Source organism: Cynoglossus semilaevis, chromosome 4 (genome assembly GCF_000523025.1).
Source record: "Cynoglossus semilaevis isolate Cse_v1.0 chromosome 4, Cse_v1.0, whole genome shotgun sequence".
NCBI classification, from domain to species: Eukaryota; Metazoa; Chordata; class Actinopteri; order Pleuronectiformes; family Cynoglossidae; genus Cynoglossus; species Cynoglossus semilaevis.
This window is the reverse complement of record NC_024310.1, coordinates 155,375-175,566: the sequence shown is the minus strand read 5'-3', so window position 1 is coordinate 175,566 and position 20,192 is coordinate 155,375. Positions and strand designations below refer to the sequence as shown.

At 46.1% G+C, this 20,192-nt stretch overlaps 1 protein-coding gene across 1 annotated transcript in view; it reads left to right on the top strand.

The window, feature by feature from the left end:
- The window catches only part of mecom (MDS1 and EVI1 complex locus), a 126,113-nt gene that overhangs the window by 84,201 nt on the left and 21,720 nt on the right, over positions 1–20,192 (top strand). The window contains 1 exon segment of the mRNA XM_025054794.1: positions 19,415–19,549. Coding sequence (XP_024910562.1) covers positions 19,415–19,549 — 135 coding nt within the window.

Below are 20,192 nucleotides of genomic sequence, written 5' to 3'. Positions count from 1 at the left end.
GGGGGCACAGCTGCAGCCTGTTAGTGTCATTTGGTTTAATGAAATGTTTCTGTTAAAACAAAAGCAGATTATGTTTCCTGAAGAGGCTGGAGCTGAAACTCTGCCTCACCCCCCTCACCCCTCTCACCCCTCACTCCTCACCCCTCTCCTCTTCATGCCCTCCTTTTCTGCCATGAGTAAAGGATATTGAAGCGATTGATCCAGATGAGGTCCACTCCCACACCAACTTTTATTGAGACTTTTAATGAACAAATGGCTCTGCTCTCCTTCACACAGCCAGAGGCAGACTGAGGGGAGGGCTGGCAGTTGTGCTGGAAATCAGCAAACCGTGATCTGAAACACACACACACACACACACACACACACAGAGAGAGAGAGAGAGACAGAAAAATAATAATTTCTCAGCATGGACGACTTCATTGTGGGATTTGGAGTCAAAACAAACGCGAAACAACTGCAGTGGATGAACTTCATGACTGAACTTTCAGTGAAATTAAATAATGAATGGAAATAGTTTTATTATTAACTGCTGGAGTTTATTATAAAAAAACAGGAAGTAGGCAGAGTACAAATATATATAAATATATATACAGTATGTATAAATATCACGTGATACACACACAGACACACAAATAGGCAGAGACGGGTTCCGAGGGCCAATGCATAAAATACACAACATTCAAAGCAGCTTTGACGGCAGCTGGACTCTGAGGATCTTTCTGGATGATCTTTCTGGATGATCTTTCTGGATGATCTTTCTGGATGATCTTTCTGGATGATCTGTGCTGCTACTGTACTGTAAGCGTCTCCTTCAGTCAAGGATAGATGGACACATGGCAAAGTGGATTTTAAGTTTTTCCTGAGCGGTTTGGTCTTGGGAACGCCACAATGACAGTCTTGTTTTATTGGTTCTCTTTGAGGACATTCACAGTGGACCTGGCTCCCGCTCAGTGTTTTGGGTTACACAGAGTTCTTCTTGGCACCCAAGAAAAGGTTGGACCTGACTGCCGCTATGCTTTCCTCTGGTGTCCCAGCGAAGGGTTACAACACAAGCGGTTCTGGACTTGGCAGAGCGGTGCACGGCTTGGCACCGCACAAATTGGCATTTCCATCCATATAGAGTTTTAATGAATGGCTGCGACAGGAGCAGCGCCCATCAGTGGCCATGGTGAAGGTGAGGAGGAACCCCAAGCAAAGAAACAATTTTTGGGGAAAAGTTTAAAAGAGAACAAAGAAAAAGACCAGGAGAAAGTGGAGCCAACCACAGTTGGTCAATGTCAATCTTCCATGAGCAACAGAACATTACCATGGACACCAACAGAACATTACCATGGGCACCAACAGAACATTACCCTGGGTAATAACAGAACATTACCATGGGCACCAACAGAACATTACCATGGGCAATAACAGAACATTACCCTGGGCACCAACAGAACATTACCATGGGCACCAACAGAACATTACCATGGGCAATAACAGAACATTACCATGGGTAATAACAGAACATTACCATGGGCACCAACAGAACATTACCATGGGCACCAACAGAACATTACCATGGGTAATAACAGAACATTACCATGGGCAATAACAGAACATTACCATGGGCACCAACAGAACATTACCATGGGCAATAACAGAACATTACCATGGGCAATAACAGAACATTACCATGGGCACCAACAGAACATTACCATGGGCAATAACAGAACATTACCCTGGGCACCAACAGAACATTACCATGGGCACCAACAGAACATTACCATGGGCAATAACAGAACATTACCCTGGGCACCAACAGAACATTACCATGGGCAATAACAGAACATTACCCTGGGCACCAACAGAACATTACCATGGGCAATAACAGAACATTACCATGGGCAATAACAGAACATTACCATGGGTAATAACAGAACATTACCATGGGCAATAACAGAACATTACCATGGGTAATAACAGAACATTACCATGGGTAATAACAGAACATTACCATGGGCACCAACAGAACATTACCCTGGGTAATAACAGAACATTACCATGGGCAATAACAGAACATTACCCTGGGCACCAACAGAACATTACCATGGGCAATAACAGAACATTACCCTGGGCACCAACAGAACATTACCATGGGCAATAACAGAACATTACCCTGGGCACCAACAGAACATTACCATGGGCAATAACAGAACATTACCCTGGGCACCAACAGAACATTACCATGGGCAATAACAGAACATTACCATGGGCAATAACAGAACATTACCATGGGCAATAACAGAACATTACCATGGGCAATAACAGAACATTACCATGGGCGATAACAGAACATTACCATGGGCACCACCATCAGCTGTGGACAATGGAACGGCCCATAGTACAATAGCTGGCATCAAGAATCTTTATTTGTCACGTGACACTGCAGACACATTGAGATTGTCATGGTTTCTCATGGTCGCACACTGTCCTTCAACACTCTCTCTCTCTCTCTCTCTCTCTGCTGTGTCTTTTGTTGAACACTCTCCGTCTCATCCTCTCATCCTCTCATCCTCCCACTGTGTTTGTGTGAAGAAGCTTGCCCCCCCGCTGGGGCAGGGGCAGAGATGCTGGGCTGAAAGGCCCTGGCGCTTTTTGAACCCCGATTGTCTTGTTAGTTTGATGCAGTGCATCTCTCTGTTGTTGGACGTCTTTGTCCTCCACTAACACTTAAATTGTCCGCAGTTCTCATTTCTCTTTAACTCTCTCAGCCCCCCCCACCCCTCCTTTGAATCTTCTCATCCTCCTCGCTGTCCTATGGCATCTATTGTCCCGGAGCATCTTCTGTGTGTGCATCTCTGGACAGTATTCAGGAGTACGAGAGAAAACACGGTAGAACGTGTTCCTAGAAGTGAAGAGTAGAACTGCTGACACTCCCCCCCCCCCCCCCCAATGATGATGATGAGCTGCCGTCACGTTCACAACAATGATGGCAGTAGAGCAGTGTACGAAGTTTGAAGTCATGTAGTACTACTACAGTTTTATAATCAAGTACTAGTTGTAGCACCGATGCAGCTAACGATCAGTTCCAGCTCAGGAACATTCACTGACAACAAGCTGAAAATGTAGCACGACTAGTTGAATTCTTCCCTGCACCAGACCAGTGCAGGGACCAGGTGGACTGGTCAAATCTGACCAGCTCAAAGTTTCAACACTGGTTTAACACCTGTACCCGTCGTCTTCACTCCCACCAACGGCAAAACAGTGACATTGACCTTTGCCCTTTAGCTTCAGCATCCAGCTCCGAGCCTCGAACCTAGCGTCTACTGGCAGCCTTGAAATGCCAACCTTTTGGAAACAGACAGAAATGTTGATAAACTATGTAGAGACATGTAGAAACATCTGAAACGGTTCTATGTCCTCTCAGATTTGACGACGCACCCAGAGGAAAACGCAGAGTCGGCGTTACTCTGTAATTAGCCACTCCAGCATTTTACAATGACAGCACTAACGGTGGATTGATTCCAGAGTTTGCCCAGGGCTTTGTGTGTATGTGCAGAGGTTTCAGAGAGGGGGGGGGGGGCACTGTTTGGATTGGTCATTTAGGATGTTCTCTGGGTCACGCAGCATAATTAAATGCTAATGCCAGGGTCAGCATTGGATTTTTTTTCAGACAGCTCTTCTCAATTTACCAGTGACACCAGCCGCTCACCTCTCACCCCCTGGTACGTACACCTCCCACCTCTCAGAACACCAGTGATCTCACCATGAAGACCATTGTTTGTCTTCAGCTGGTTTATTAGACCACAAAGAGACGCATGAAGAGAGTTCCTCCGTAGAAAGAAGAATCTTTAATCTTTTACAAATGCGTTAGTCTAAAGCTGCTTGTGCTCTTTCCAAAAGTATAAACCTGTTTCAGGCCATTGTAACAATAGTTTTATCATGTTTAACAGCAGGAAGCAGGCTGCCCCTAGAGGTGTGATTTAAAATAACAGGGGAGGTAGAACAAGAAGGAAGACAGAGTGGAATAAAGGTTTTCTAAAGAAGGTGAAGAATGACAGGATCTGTCCTTCAATCACCTGTGATGAACTTAATGAAACTGACCTGTGATGGCGCTCTCCTCTTATTGACTGTTACAGGTGAATACTTTTCAACCTTTGACGTTACAAAAAAATATTTACCTCACAGCTGCCTCAGGATTCTTGACAGAGGTTGGAAGACCTGCGTGTGTGTGTGTGTGTGTGTGTGTGTTAGAACACCCTGACTCCGCTGCTCCTCTCCAATGAATACATGAATTCATTCAGCACTTTGAGATCGGCAAACACAAATATTTACCTGTGAATATATGTTTAATATTTATGATGACGAAGAAAAATCACGGCCCGGAGGATTGAGTGACATGGAGAGGTCAGGTTTTGGACTCAGTTGAAGCTGGTGTTTGTGTGTGTGTGTGTGTGTGTGTGTGTGCTCCTCTGGGGGAGCCAGTCCACTTCACAGTAGCGGTGTGAATTGCACGCAGTCAAACATTTCCGTGGGTTTTGGTGTTTCAGATTTACTCGTCTGTATTTCATCAAAAATGAACTGTCATGATGATGAAAAGTTGTACACGTGTGTGTGTGTGTGTTAGGTCAAAGCTGGGGGCTGGGGGCAGAGGGGTGCACATGTAGTCAGATTTCCACCGTGTCGGTGTGTTCTCTGCATGCATGTACGTGCTGTGTTCCACGGAGGTCATCCATTTGGAGGGACAGTTTTATGAGGCAGTATCAGATCTGGATCAGCTCAGATCAGATCCTGTTTCCTCTGGTCTGATCTCTTTCACCGCTGATTCCGGCTCAGGAGCTGCATGACTAAACGGCCAACACTTAATCTCTTTTGAACTGAAACCTAATAGACGCAGCTTTTAATTGTAATATCAAGTTTGCCCACAAGCTCTACTTTCAGGTTGGGTTTCGTGTAGCTTTTGCTTGAAGTTGTGTAGAAGAAGATTTAAGGTGGACTGTGATGTGTATGCCTGTGGATAACGTAAACACACAGTATCAGGTCCACTGTCTGTCAAACCTTACCTTGACCTCTGCGACTGAAGACCTGAAGAACGGTCTCCCAACATTTTCTTCTTTTATCCCTCCTTTAGTGTGAGTTATCTCTGGTGCTGCCCTTCCTCCTTTCACCTCTGATAGGTTATTGTGCAAGGCTGTGGAATGTACACAGGCCAAGGGTCTGCATGAAGTGGCATTGTTCTGTTTGCAGAAAGGCACGTCGACTTCTTTCTTCTGCCCCTTCAGATATGAGTGCGGGCAGAAAAGGCAGAGTGATAAAGAGTCTTTCAATGGGAGAGAGAGAGAAAAAAAAAGATCAGGAAAGAAAGGGAACAAATCCTGAGACAATATTTGACAATGATTCACCTCCAGTTCATGCCAGCACACAGATATGGACTGAGTGACCCAGTCAAAGGGACGGCAGGTGTGAGATGGAGATCGAGCGCACGCAGATTTTATTTATTTACTCAATAATTCCAAACCCACGTAGCTCACTGGTGCACAGCTGGAGCGTGAATGTAAACAGCTTACTGTATATGACAAAAACAGGGGAGGGGGGCGGGGGGCGGAGGGGGCAAGTAAACACCAGAACAGTTTCCACGTGCCGGTGAGAACAAGTTATTCACACGGAGGAAGAAACGTCCCAACCAGCCAATGATATTGTCTCCTCTGACAACCCAGGGGACCAATAACAAAGAGTGATGGCGTCCACGGTCCTCCTGTGATGGGCCGCTGGTATCAAAGAAGACTTCATGTATGAACGGACAGATGAAGAACCAATGGATTTATGGATGGGTTGAAGTGGAGAGGAAGACAGGCAGAGCAGAGCCGTCCAGGCAGGAAACTGTAGCATAATCATGACACCAGCAATGGACAAAGATGAAGTCAGACAGAACACACGTGAGAACCATTAAAGGTACAGTCTGCAGTATACGCTATATATACTGTGTACATACATATACACAGTATATATATAAAAGTAACATGGCGACTAAGGAGTAAAGCGTGGAGGCTGGGGGGGGCTGGGGGGGCTGCAGACGTACCACCAATGTGTGATTATCTCATTAGCAGATCATCGTCATCATCCAAACATGTTAGAAATGTGGCTTCTGTGTTTCTTGAGGTGAACTTTGGAGTTTGGAAGAAACAGGAACAGGAAGTAGAACCTCTGCTCTCTCTGATGGTTTGAAAATGTTATAATCTCTACAACTATGTTTTTTTTTAATTTAAGTGGAGTTACTTTATGTAAATTATTGAATAGAAGTAAGTGCAGCGAGAGTAAGTGGGGGGGGGGCAGCTGGCAGCCCCCCCCCACTCTTTTGTCAACTCTGACCATTTGATGCCATTGAAACAGAGCAGAGAGATTCAGAGCCGTGTGGCTGTGAAGGTGCACTGCAGCGTGATGCAATGTGGGAGAGCAGCTGAGTGGGCGCCCGCTGTGCACGTGTGTGTGTGTGTGTGTGTGTGTGTGTGTGTGTGAAATAAGGAGATTCCCTTAAACCACAGCAAGTGGACATGAAACACCTTCATCAGTACCCCCCCACCCCCACCCCCGCCTTTTCTGATAAGTTAGCCAGAAACCAAGGTGGAGGTAGATGAAGTGATGATGGTGGGGCTTAGGTGTTGGGGGGGGGGGCGTGATGTTGGAAAGGCTTTGCTAGTTTCACACCTGTGGGAGAAGGAGAATCTGTAACCTTATCTCCAAGGCTTTGTGTTTCTCCCTTTTCTTTGGCGCTGCCTATGAACAAGTTGAGCATTGTGTTTAGGCAGAGACCAGCAGGATTTGGAAGGAAGGAAGGAAGCCAGCGAATCCAGGCAGCGCACAGCGGTAGCCTGAGACGAGAGATCAGGAGTGATTCCATGTGTAAGATTCCTTCCTTCTCACGGACAGTGTTAATGAAGTGTGTGCGCTCTTTGTCGGGGGGGGGGGGGCTTCTCCGTCAGCCCTTCCTGCAGAACATGATGGTGGTGTCCTGTGGCCTACGGTGGAGAGCTACCCAAACCATGAGACAGACTGCAGGAATTCAATGGATGAAATGGTGGTTGGCTCGGTTTTTTTTCACATTTTCAAGAACACATTTAGCAGTCTTTCAGTCTTTCTTCAGTTTGTTTGTTAGAGTTGGGGTTAGCTAACGTCTGCAGCTGACGTCCATATCTACTGCAGACTGGAGCTGTTAGCGCTCTGCTCTGATCAATTCAGATGAGTGGAGAAATTAGCCGTGAGACAGATACTCGTGTCCCCGTTCATTCTAATAGAACGACTGGTGTTTCTAATTATAGCCAGCTGTAACGATAATGCCCCGCTCCGTCCTTGTCTGGTTGGATATGGCTAGATCCAGGGTGAGGGGGTGCGAGATGAGCTGGGGCAGTGAAGCAGCACTTGGTTGTGCAGCTATTTTAAGCTGATCTTTTCCAGGATGCTAAGATGTAGCAGCACAGACCAAGATAAAATAAACGCTCGGACCAAATAACTACTGTGGCTACATTTCAGCGTGCACACGACTTATGCACAAAATTATGCAGATAAGTCTGGCACTCCTACTGTGTGTTTGTGATTTTATATTTTAAATATACAGCACATGTTCCACCGAGGACGTCCACTCGTGCCACTGCCAAGTCTTCATGGTGGAGATCCTACGGACGGACGGAGCTACTGAGAAATGCCTTTTATTTTACTACCACTCTACACTCTATCTGTCTTGCTCACCCTAGCGTGACCCAAACATGCGGCCAGTGACTGCCCTGGTTTTCTGTGGACATACAGGGAAGGTATGGAGGCTCCAAACCAAACCTCAGCCATGCCAGGCCTATGAGGGAAAGGAGCGGCCCCTTTTTTGAGGAAGTCATCACAGAGTCCAAATAACAGGGCCGTCCCCGCCTGGGGCCCGCTGTCAGGCCAGTGATCGATGGTCTCAGTCTCAGATGCCTGCCCCAACTGGCCAGTGGTGAACAAAGAGGGGCAAATATAGAGACAGAGAAGGGGTCATCCTTGCCACAGAGGGAATGACACTTAGCCAGGGGAACATGATGGAGGGAGGCGGAGAGGGAGAGTACGGAGGGAGGCAGTGTAAACCCTAGCATGTTGATTGCTAGTCTCTTCTTTGATTCAAAAAACAGACTGTGGTGCTGTTTTATTTTGTTTGTAACTTGTCCAGTAATCGTCGACGTAGAGGCTAACGCTACATTTTAGTGATTGCAGCTCCCGCAGCTGTGGCCACAGGAATGCAGCCTGCCTTCCTCGCCCTCGTCCTCCTCCGTCCGTCTCCCCATCTATCTCTCAGTCAAGTCTAGTTTCCTCACCTCTGCGCTTAGCCTTCGTATTCTCACTCTCTCGGCCCCGAAGCGATGACTCCGGGCCTTCTGGGAAATCTCTGATTAACACTGAGTTCTTTTTTTTTCTTAACCAAAAAAGGCTGCCTTCTTTCCCTCTTCCTCTTCTCTTCTCCTTCTAGCATTCATCACACTTCTGATGTTTAGCCAGCATCGCTCAGACCTCGGGGGGACCCTCTGTTTTACCAAAATTACCCATCTTCAGTGGGCCCTTAGTTCCAATACAGCAGTTTAATACTGCAGAAATATTGTTGACCTGTTGACCTTCAGTGACCCCCTCAGAATAAAACTCTAACTGTTCTTCTGGGGGGGGGGGGTCAACTTAAGGCTCCACAAATCAGTTCTGTGAAACACTCTTATAAGTCCACTCCATATAAGTCAAACTGAGCTGACTCATGTACTTGACCTTTCACCCCGCCCCTCCACTGATCCACTGATCCACTTCTCTCCTGGCCTGTGTGTGGTCCTGCTGCATCTACCTGGTTCAGTTACACAGGGGGGGTTGTTGTTGTGGTTGTTGTTGTGGTTGTTGTTGTTCAATCGTCCTGTTTCCTGGTTTGGTCTAAGAGGACAGTGCAGTGACTTCAGGTTGAACTATTGTTGCCCCAGGTGATCAGTGTTGCCCCAGGTGATCAGTGTTGCCACAGGTGATCAGTGTTGCCCCAGGTGAGGTGATCAGTGTTGCCTGATCAGTGTTGCCCCAGGGGATCAGTGTTGCCACAGGTGATCATTGTTGCCCCAGGGGATCAGTGTTGCCCCAGGTGATCAGTGTTGCCCCAGGGGATCAGTGTTGCCACAGGTGATCAGTGTTGCCCCAGGGGATCAGTGTTGCCACAGGTGATCATTGTTGCCCTAGCTGCTTTCTTCTCTATTTGATGAACAAAGATTCCAATCAGCTGTGGTGTAGTACCACCACTGACCACAGGGTGTTTCTGCTCTTGTTGTTTTCCACCTACACCTACCTACCTTTTTTATTTATATTTCAGTTTGTCAACTGCACCAAATGGTTGCCCACTGTGAATTGTTCAGTTACCTGCAGTTCATTCATGTTAATTACCAACTTCTTTGGTTTTGGCTCCGTGCTGACGTTTTTCAGTGGTTTTTACAGCAGCTGGAGTTGAACAAACATTTGTTGGACTGAGAGGCCGTGCTCCACTTCACCATCGTCAGGAGAGGAAGCACCAGGCTCACTGACACCCACTCCTCCACCTTTCTTTATGGGGGGGTCAAAGTAGTTAACTGGAGGCAGGCGTTCAGATGGGCTGTGCTCCGACTTCAAACAGGGAACATTATGGCCGCGCACACTCACAGGATATTGCACTGTTAGACCACAGAACGCTGCTGGGTGGGGGAGGGGGGGGGGGTTTTTATTCGAGCCCATTAGAGCCCTAAACCAATACTAATGAAGCTGTTTCCTGTACAAACGCAGAGGCTCAGGGGAAACTTGGTAAAGCTTTTAATGACGCTCTCTTCAATCCCGGATAAGATGTTGGAACTTTTTTATCTGAGTACCGAGTGGGTACCGAGTGGGTACCGAGTGGGTGACCACTGATTCCACACCAACCTCTCTTTGGAAAAGTTAATTACATGTGATTAATGGAGAGTTTTCCTTCCAGTGATATTTGTGACAGCACAAAGCTGTCGTCAGGCTTGTCAGGCCCAATTCCAGCTGAATAAGTATTTATGTGATGGCATGTGATGGGCCTCCTCTCACCAGCACCAGCCCTCATCAATCAAGCCCTGCTGCTCGCAGTACTGGGAAATTGGTCTATCAGCGCGGCTGCCTTAACCCCCCACCAACCTCCCCCCTGCACACTGCCGCCACCACCACCACCTCCCTTCCTCCCCATTCAATCAGGCCTGGGGCTACAATGCTTCTTTAGCTCTTACTCCTGACCAACGTGAGGGTCATGTGGGGGAAAGTGGGAGCCGGAGCAGAGCCCATCCATTACAGCTCTTGTTTCTTGCAGTGGCAGCCGGACGACGGGATTCTATTAAGAGCTCCGTCTATTCAGCACTGAGATTACACCAGGGCCCGCTCTCCATACCCTCACCAGAACCCAATACCCACCCCAGGGGCCTAAAAGCCCTCCCTCCTACCACCACAGGCACACGCCCCTCCCCCACCCCACCCCTTCTTTTTTTACACTTCCTTGTTTGTTTTTTTCATCAGACACAACGACAACAATCACTGAGAGAAATGGAGAGTGAAAAAGAAAGACGTCTCTGTAAGAAGAACCAGGAAAGACTGAGACCTGAACCTGTTCCTGTCCCCACCACACGGGGCTGCCTAACCGTCCACTCAGTGTCAGTACCTGGCTGAGTGACCGCCGCCATCTTTGGCTAATGTGTAAACACTGAGATGTTAATATAAAGAACACACTTCACCACAGGAACACCCCCGCCCACCCCCCTTCACTGGTACTTCATCACACCTTCCACTGTGCCCGTGGTCCAGAAGCTCATCTGTTCACTGTCAAAGTGAAGCACTCCAGACAGAAGAAAGGAGGAGAGGGTGGAGGAGAGGGTCAAGAGGGACGGGGTCCTCCTGTGGAGGAGACGCAGAGAGACAGCACTTCTGTCAAACAAATACAAATTTAATAGGTCGTCTTCTATCAGGATGTCCAGAGTGTGTACATACATACACTCTGGGGCTTAATTATGAGCCCCCCCCCCGAACACCCACCCCCCCTGCTGTATAAACAAATGGAGGGAGGCATGAGGAGGGGAGAGGGAGGCAAGGGTGTGAAAGAGGTAGTTCCTCCTACACCGAGTTAAATCTAGGGTGGCAATAAGAGAAGGGGCGGGGGGGTGAAATAACTAGGTAATAAAACAGTAGCAGTTTTGATCCTGAAGTAACTTTTAAAATTGAAAAACTGAAGTGTTTTTTAACTCAACAGAAACTCTTGTTTTTTCTCCAAACTTCCTGAACATTTTCATGGAATCTCCCCGTTATCTTACTCTGAAGATCTCTGCTCCGTGGCCTGTAGTTGGCAGCCAACAGTTGGCTTTGAGACTCAGCACAAACTTCCTCTGATTCACAAAGCGAAGGCCTCGTTCTCCGCCTCGTTTGTTTCAGGCTGCATCTGCTGACAGCGTGGAGGAAGTGTCCGTCTGATGGCGACTGCAGTCAACACTTACTGTAGGTCAGGGTGGAGAGACCAAAACCTCAACAGAACCTAATGTTCCTGTGTGACAATAGGAACCTGTGGGTTCTTTGTCTTGGTCGGGGCTGCAGCCACATCGTCGGCTTAACTCAGTGAAAGTCATGCCAGTTGTGGTCTGTTTTTGGAGGGCTGTTCTGCACCTGTGTTCGATGCCCAGTAAGGGCAGTCGTCACCCTCTGTTTGTGCTATTGTTGTGCGACAATGAAGTTTTCATCACACCTTAGCGATAAAAAGGTGAGAAAAGGAAAAGAAGATGGTGGGTGGGTCGGTGGGTGGGTGGTGTCGACGAGGACCTCAGATGGTCTGGTCATAGTCCAGCAGCTGTTCATCACCGCTGCAGCCCCAGATAAATCTGATCTGGGTCCATAACGAACCACACCTTCATCACTTTGTCTGCCGACCGCCTCCACAGACTAATACACACGTACAAAAGCACTTCTATTTCATCAGCGCGGCTCTAGATCTTCAATCGATCCTCACTGCACCCCAGCAGACACCTACAGGTGATTGATCCCCAAATCACCAGCCTCACTCCCCTGGTGCAGTAAAAACCATAACAACCCATCATAAAAGCAGATTTATCTTGGGCTAGCCTCGGGCCTCACTGTTAGAATATGAACCCAAAAGTGTACGACACAGGAATGATTGGTTTGGCATTGAATAAACTGGAACAGAATTGGCGCACACGTCTGGTGGTTCATTTCAAACCTGGATGGCGTACAGTGTTGACAGAGGTACCGACTGTAGTCTGAGTGTGTTGTTCACAGTGTGTACTGATTGGCCATTGGCTGTAGACCTTCTGACTGGATTACTACCTTCATTAGCTCAGGATTTCTGATTTTGTACTAACGCAACCGTGTTAGTGACGTCTGCAAAACATCCATTCATTTTAACCAAGTTCCTTCATAGTAACTTTTAAAGACCAGCGAATCGTCGCTGCGTCACTGCTGTCAAATGTTGTTATTTTTGTTTTTAAAAGTATTTGCATACTTTATGTTCCAGCACCAAAGCCAACAGGTACTGAACGGTCACTGGGCCACAAACTGTTCCGTTTTGGGGTTTTTTTGCATCCAATGAAAGTAGTGTATTCACGGGGGTACTACTGTAGTACTACTACTATTTTTTTATGGTATCTCGTTCCAGCGAGCCTGAACAGTTTTGGTGGTTCTACTACTTCTACTACTACTAGAATATTAGCCTTCCCATTAGACATGGTACATGAAAAGTAGCTTGTGGCAGTAGCGCAGCAGACGCCTGACTGTAAACTCAGTGGATGTAATGACTGTGTGACACATGTGGGGGGCAGCGTGGACTCCACTCTGCTTCACCTCCTGGACATAAAAAGCTCTTTTAAAGATGATATCTATGAGCATTTTAGAGCCAATTTGTTCACCCGCCGACCGGCTACGTGCTCTAATTACCCCCCACCCCCCTCACTGGACTGAGAGTGGGGTGAAGGTGGTTGTTTAAGTTTCCACTCTGTCTGGTGCATTACTGGAGGTGTGTGCCTGCTGAATTTATGCTTGAAAAACGTGACCTCTGACTCCTGCGCAGCTTTACGGCCCCCTGTAGGCCACATACAGAGCGGCCCAGTGAGCTGGGGCTGAGCAGAGGAAGTGACTGTGATTACCACATGTCTGGGCTTCACTCTCTACACCACCACCACCACCACCATCTCTGCCCCAGCAGCTCTTCATGGAGCCACATCTGTCCACTTTATATTTCTGCAAAGCCAAGATGGTGGTGATTGTACCAACAGAGCTGGTGGATCCTGATGGTTCTGATGATGTTGATGGTTCTGATGATGTTGATGGTTCTGGGGATGTTGATGGTCCTTGTGATGTTGATGGTCCTGGGGATGTTGATGGTCCTGGTGATCGTGATGGTCCTGAGGATGTTGATGGTTCTGATGTTGTTGATGGTCCTGGTGATCGTGATGGTCCTGAGGATGTTGATGGTTCTGATGTTGTTGATGGTCCTGGGGATGTTGATGGTCCTAGTGATGTTGATGGTTCTGGGGATGTTGATGGTCCTAGTGATGTTGATGGTCATGATGATGTTGATGGTTTTGGTGATGTTGATGGACTTGCTGATGTTGATGGTGCTGGTGATGTTGATGGTCCTGGTGATCTACTGTCAGCACCGTTTTAATGTGAAGCACATCATGGTTATTACATGTCAGTGACAGGAGCTGAGAACATCTGAACATCAGCTACAACACATTTCTGGATTTTTAGAATAAATTTTGTTTTCTCTATTCTCTATCCATTTTTTAATCAAATTTGAAAAGAAGTTGTCCTGAAACCATTTTTTTTCCTATTTCATTTGTTTAACAGTTAGTTAGTTATTAAAATATCAGCTCTTAGCTAGAATGAAGCTAGAGTTATTTTATCTACATCTTCAATGTGTTTATTGATACATTTGGTTAAAAATAATAATAATAATAATACATCTTATTTTAATCTAAATATGTGTGGACCGTCGTGTCCTGTGGACCGTCGTGTCCTGTTTCAGTATTGACTCCTAATAAACATGACGTAATAAATAGAAATAACTGGAATGGTTTTACAGCAGGAGTGAACGGTGGATGTGATGCAGTGAAGTGCAGAACAACATGAAGTGGAGCTGAACTTCTCACAGGCCTCTGGATTTGACCAGGTCCATCCTTCTTCTCTGTTTCCTCTCTTTGCTGGAATGCCTCGCTGACCTCCGGCAAATGAAAATAATCCAAAGTAATTACAAGTGAGTCGGGTCCGGAAGCCCCCCGGACGGCGGGGTAAACGGGGCGGAGGGGCCTGCCGCAGCAGAGGGGGGAGGGGGGGGTGTAGGAGGAGGGGATGGGGGTTCTGACCTTGTCCACATAAAGCAGTGATTTATGAAGTGCAGGGCACAGCAGCAGGGCTTCTGTCTTCTCCCGCAAAACCAAATTACTGAGGTGGAGATTAACACGCCGCTCACCGCGGGCCTACTTCCACAGCAGAGGAAATGTTTTATTTACATTTTCCTCCTTTCATTTCCGCTGCCCACTTGGTTCTAATGACGACACCGGGTTAAGCTATGACCTGGACGTGTACGTTGACTGTAGGGACTTTAAACTGCAGTCCGACTGTTGGTCTGAAACCGGTCTTTGCCACTTGATCGAATCGCCCCCACATTAAGACCAAATAAAACAGCGTGGCTCGTGGGGGTGGGGGGTGCACAGAGTCGTGATGGAGACTCCAGAGTCACTGGGAGATCCTGCAGTGAATGGTGGAACTATTTTATGTGGATTTGGCTGCGATCTTTTTCTTTCTCTCCTCTTTTTTTTCCTCCCCCCTCTCTCTCGTTCTTCTCTCTTCCCTCTCCTCTGCTGGAGGATGTGCTGGAACGCACGCACGGCACAGGCCTACACACTGTTTCCATGTGGCCCCTCATTCGGCTGCTGCGGTGGGCTCTGGAGCCAGAGTACAGCCCGCACGGGAATCCCCACATCAACTCCCCTGTCCCGTAGTTGGACTGTAGGGTCGGAACGACTTCTTCATGTCGGGAATTGATCCGATCATTTGTTAACTGAACATTGGAAACACAACAACAACAACAATAATAATAATAATTTAACGATGTATTTATTTGTTATTTTAACCTTTGAAAGTATAAAGTATAAAGAGAAATAATAATAATCCAGTGGTTTATGAGTTGAACCACACATCAAATTAAATGTTATTTGATCATATAAATTCCCGCTCCTTCATTGTATGAATTGCTGTTTTACCAAAACAAACAAAACAAAAAAAAAAGCCGCAGGCCAATAGAAGCCCCTTTAAAGAATTTCACTTTAAAGTCTGTCGAGTCAAACGTTAACCGGATGCCGTTTGTTTAAGACGACTATGAACCGATGTGTGGAGTAGATACAGCGTGGCCCGCGGCTTGGTTCGTGTAATTTGTTGATAAACAGCATTTCATTAATGTCGCTGTTTGTTTGTTTTGTAAAAAAAAATATATAAATATATATATTCACTGTGAAAAGAAAAAGCTGTGCTTCAGATAAATCAGGTTTAATCTGTGGAGATCAGAGCGGCTTTTTAATGTGTTGATTTGCTCAAATAAATATAAGAATAAAGAAGTGCGCCCTGCAGCGGTTGATTGACAGATACGACACGTCTTTTAAATCTCTCTCTTTCTATGACGCCGTAGATTCAGCAGCTTTACAGCCGCTCCTTCAGGTGATTATAAATCCAAGGCCGTGCAGCTGAATTTTTATGGCACCATTTATGGCAATTTGACGCATTAATGTAGATATTTTGTGTCGCTATTTATAAGAAAGGGAATAAAAAATCCCGAGTCTCTTCTTCTCCATAATAAGTCACAGTAGGTGAGTGATGGAACGGCCTGCTACGCACGAAAATAATGATAATAATACTAACAATAATAACAAGCATAATAATAATAATAACAATAATAAAAATAATAACAACAACTATAATAATCATCAACATCATCATCATAATAATAACAATAATAATAACAATAATAACAATAATAATAACCATAATAATAATAATCCTCATCCTCATTATCATCACAATAATATGTTCGTTTAACGGGGCTTTCATGTGACTTCTCTAAAATCTCTCCAAACACCAGGGATATTTGATACAAAAGTGACGGGGGTTTTTTTTTCTGTTCACACGGCTGCGTTTATTGTCTTTTTTTGTTTTATTTGACCATTTGATCCGTTCCTTCATCCCGTCATCCATGTGTTCCTCTCTTACTTCCTTCTCTTTACCTGATTTCTTTTTATACCTGTATTTCTTTATTTATTTGTTCCTTGTTTCTGTCCTTTTCTTTGCTTTCTTCCTTTCTTCGTTCTTTATTTCTTTTTTTCTCTCTTTTTTTCCCTTCACCCTTCTTTTATTTGTTTGTTTATTTGTTTGTTTGTTTTTGTGTGCCTCTTTCTTTCTTTCTTTCTGTCCGGAGCCAAACTGGTGTCGTTCACATCATAGTTTGATTAGTAATGCCTGGCTATTAAAACAACTACGATTTTGTAATTTTTTTTATATAGAAATTGTGAATTGGTTTCAACAACTAATCCCAACTCATTCAACTGTGTATCCAGTAGCGCTTTCACACAAGTTGGATTCAGATGTGCACGCCATCTCCTGGCAGGGGTAAAGAAGTGCAGCATGTCTCCCCATGGCCTCAGGCTCTAAAGCGCAGCCTGTCTCCTGTGATACCCCCCCGTTTACCCCCGGCGGAGTAAAAGCTCAAACCTTGCGCGTTTATCCCCGTTTTTTTTTTTTTTTTTTCAGATGTTTCCTCCTTTTCAGAGATTCCTCCTCCTCGGTCAGAGCAGGAGCAGTCGTGGAGCAATCACTTTCCCAGATTACTTGTATTTAATACACAATGCATCATAAAACAAATCCCTCATCCTGACAGGAAGAAAATAGAACAGCTCATTCGACTTGAGCTTTCCCAATTTATGGCTAAATTAAAAAGGCCTCCAACAATGGACAAGTCGAGGGGAGGCAGGAAATCAATGACCGGGCAGACCCGGGTCCCTCCTCAGTCCTCAAGGAGCGCAGGACGATGGGAGTCGGTGGCCGGTCCTGGATTATTTACACATGATTTTTCCTGTCCTTCCTGTACATTGGTAAAACAATGGACATTATCAGGGCTGGAAGGTCGATGTCAGAGAGCGACTCTCGATCCATCATCATCTGCTCTCCGCGGCCCAATAAAGCACCAGGTTTCTTTAATTAATTCCTTAATTATCTCCCACTTGTGCAAACACGAGCATCTTCAGCTGCTCAGGAAAAGATCCCGTTCTGTCTGGAGGAGCCGCTGAATTCACGGCGGCTTTTTGGGAATATTTGTAATAATTCAAAGTCAGTAAAGTCAGTAAAAAGTCTGTTAGGACTTTTTCCACATGAATTATTTTTTGAACAGCGAAAACCACAGGTGTGAGTTTTTCGTACCCTACATTTTGACTCGTCACCCCCGAGGTCTGTTGTTAAGGATGACGTCACGTACTGAGTGTTGAAACTATTGTTTGCCACGGTGCCTGTTGTAGCTGTTTAGTTGTATTTTATTTATTTATTATTTCAGCGGATGTTCCGCTTAATAAAGCCATAAAACGCTTCATGAAGCAGCGCCGCATGTCGCTGCGAACTCTGGGAAACACGTGGATCTGAGGCCGGGCGGCTGTGATGCTGCTGTTCATCCCTCAGAAGCCCCAGCACGACCTCTCCCTGACCCCGCCGCTCACCCTCTCCAACCCCGGACCCCTGTCACTTTTCAAATTTACTGCGGAGAGGAGTCGCTTCCGACCGGGGGACCGCGCAGAGACGGTGCCGCTGCTGCTGCGGACCGAACTTGGTTGAAGGAGAAACACGACACACACGATCGGAGGAGTCGGAGGAGTGACACCCCTCCACCCCCGCTATCATCCGAGGAGGGGGGAGAGGAAGAGACGGGAGAAAAGTTGAATGGCTACCCGAGGACACCTGGGTGCGTCAGGACGGGGGGAGAAGGGGGGGGAGTGACAAGAGAGGAGCGGGCAGACGAGCTGAAGCGCACACAATGAAAAGTTGGGGGCAAGTTGATGTTCCGGAGGGGATTTAGCTGCGGTGTCGGAGCGACACGGAGACAGGGGAAGACACGAAGAGTCCACGCTGAATCCAGTGGAAGAGGATCAGCTTCAACCAGCCGCGCCTGTCCGACCGCGAGGAGCGTGCGCAGCCGCCAGACGAGACGCGTCCTGCGGCTAGAAGACGCGAAGAGACGGCGGCAACTCAGCTGCGACTCGGAAAACAAAAAGAGAGAGATTGTAGTTTTAAAAGTGTATTTAACAGTTTGAGAAACTTTTTCTTTTTCTTTGCACTTTTCCTCATTTTCTTTCCCGCGGTGACGTCGCCGCTGCTTCACGGCCGCGGTCTCCGGTGAAGAGTTGAATTTGGACGGTAAGAAATGTAGAAACAATGTTTGTTAAGACGCTAAAAAATATTAACGAAATGTTTATTCAAAAGAGTATTTTTTATTTTTGTTGCGTATCATTTAAGACAGATAGAAACAATAGAAACATCTACTTTTATCTCCGTTTCTTCTGATTCTCCTCACCACGGTCTCGTGGATTTTATTTCTTCTGTGATCAATTTGACTACTTTAGGAAAATAAATAAAAGGAAATACAATTAAAAATAATTTTTAAAAAGCGCAGCGTGTAGAAACTGTTACATAAAAACGTGTCGTGGTCTCAGTAAACACACATTTCCATAACAACAGTTCGCTGTAACACTTTGACTCGTTGATTTTCCTATAATAAAAATCAATAATTTATTCTTTTAATCATCGTTTATTTGACCACGGTATGACATCATCCTCGTTTTGTTTATTTATTCCTTGAAACTTTATTTCCAGGAACGAATTGAACCTGAAAACCTCCGTTTTGAGTCAACAGTTTTTTTTTTTCGTTTGTTTGAGTTTTTTTTTTTAAATACTGAATTAACAATCTACACCTTAAGTCCATTTAAGCTATTGTAATATTTATTTTTATTCACCCGGTCCTTGTGGTGGTTTCTGTTTCTTTTTATCCACAGTCTCAGTTTATTTTTCAAATACTGAAATAGAAATCGTAGTTAATTCAGAGTTTAATCAAAAGAAAACACGATGTTTGTGATACATTTTATTTAAATATTTTATTGAACTGACGTCATATCTACACAATCATTTCCTTGTTCAATACTGTACAGAAATCATTATGATGTAGATTCACACAACTGTGTGTGTGTGTGTGTGTGTGTGTGTTATTTCTCTGTGGGAGGTATGAGGTTAGTCAGTGTTTGGACACAGTAACCTGCTATGATACTGATCAAAGTCTTATTTGTGCCCCCCCCCGTCCCCGTTCCCCCCCCTCTCTGTGCAGATCTTGGATGGGTCGGGCCATGTGAAATACTGTGTTGATGCCAGTGATCCAGATCTCAGGAGTTGGCTGAAGCACGTCCAGTTTGCCCCGGAGGCCGGGCAGCACAACGTGACCTCCTGTCAGGAGGACGGTCAGGTACGGTCCAGAGACGGAACTGGCACAACATGACCATAAGAAAAAAAACGCCCACAGAACACGTCATGTGATGCAGCCCTGAACCCCCCGTGTGGGTTAGGGTCAGAACCTCAGAACCTGTTCTCCTGCCAACAGACTCCCGTCTTTTCTGATGTGTCGTCTGTTCAGTTAGAAGGTGTTGTTGTGATTTCATCAGATAGTCCAGCGGCCCACACACACACACACACACACACACACACTGACACCGGCCCAGTGTGAGCTGCAGAGACTCCTCACTGTGTCTGTGTCTTTTCTCCTGGTGACTGTGCGGCGGCGTCTGTGGTTCCAGGACCACAGGGCAGGATCAGAGGCCGACCGACCGACGCCTGATAGTTCCACTCTCTGCAGATGGAAACTCTCTGATATGTCAGGAATGTCACAGTCCTATTGCTGCTCACCTGTGTGTGCAGAGCTGCGTGCTTCACACATGGGGGTCTGTTCAGCCCAGTCATCACACACACACACACACACACACACACACACAGTCTTAAGTCCATTTGACGTGTGTGTTGAACACACCAAACACTGACCTGAGTGGAGGAGGTGATCAGACCTGCATCAGGGTCAGCACTTTGTCCTCTTCATTACTGGACTGTTTTTAATC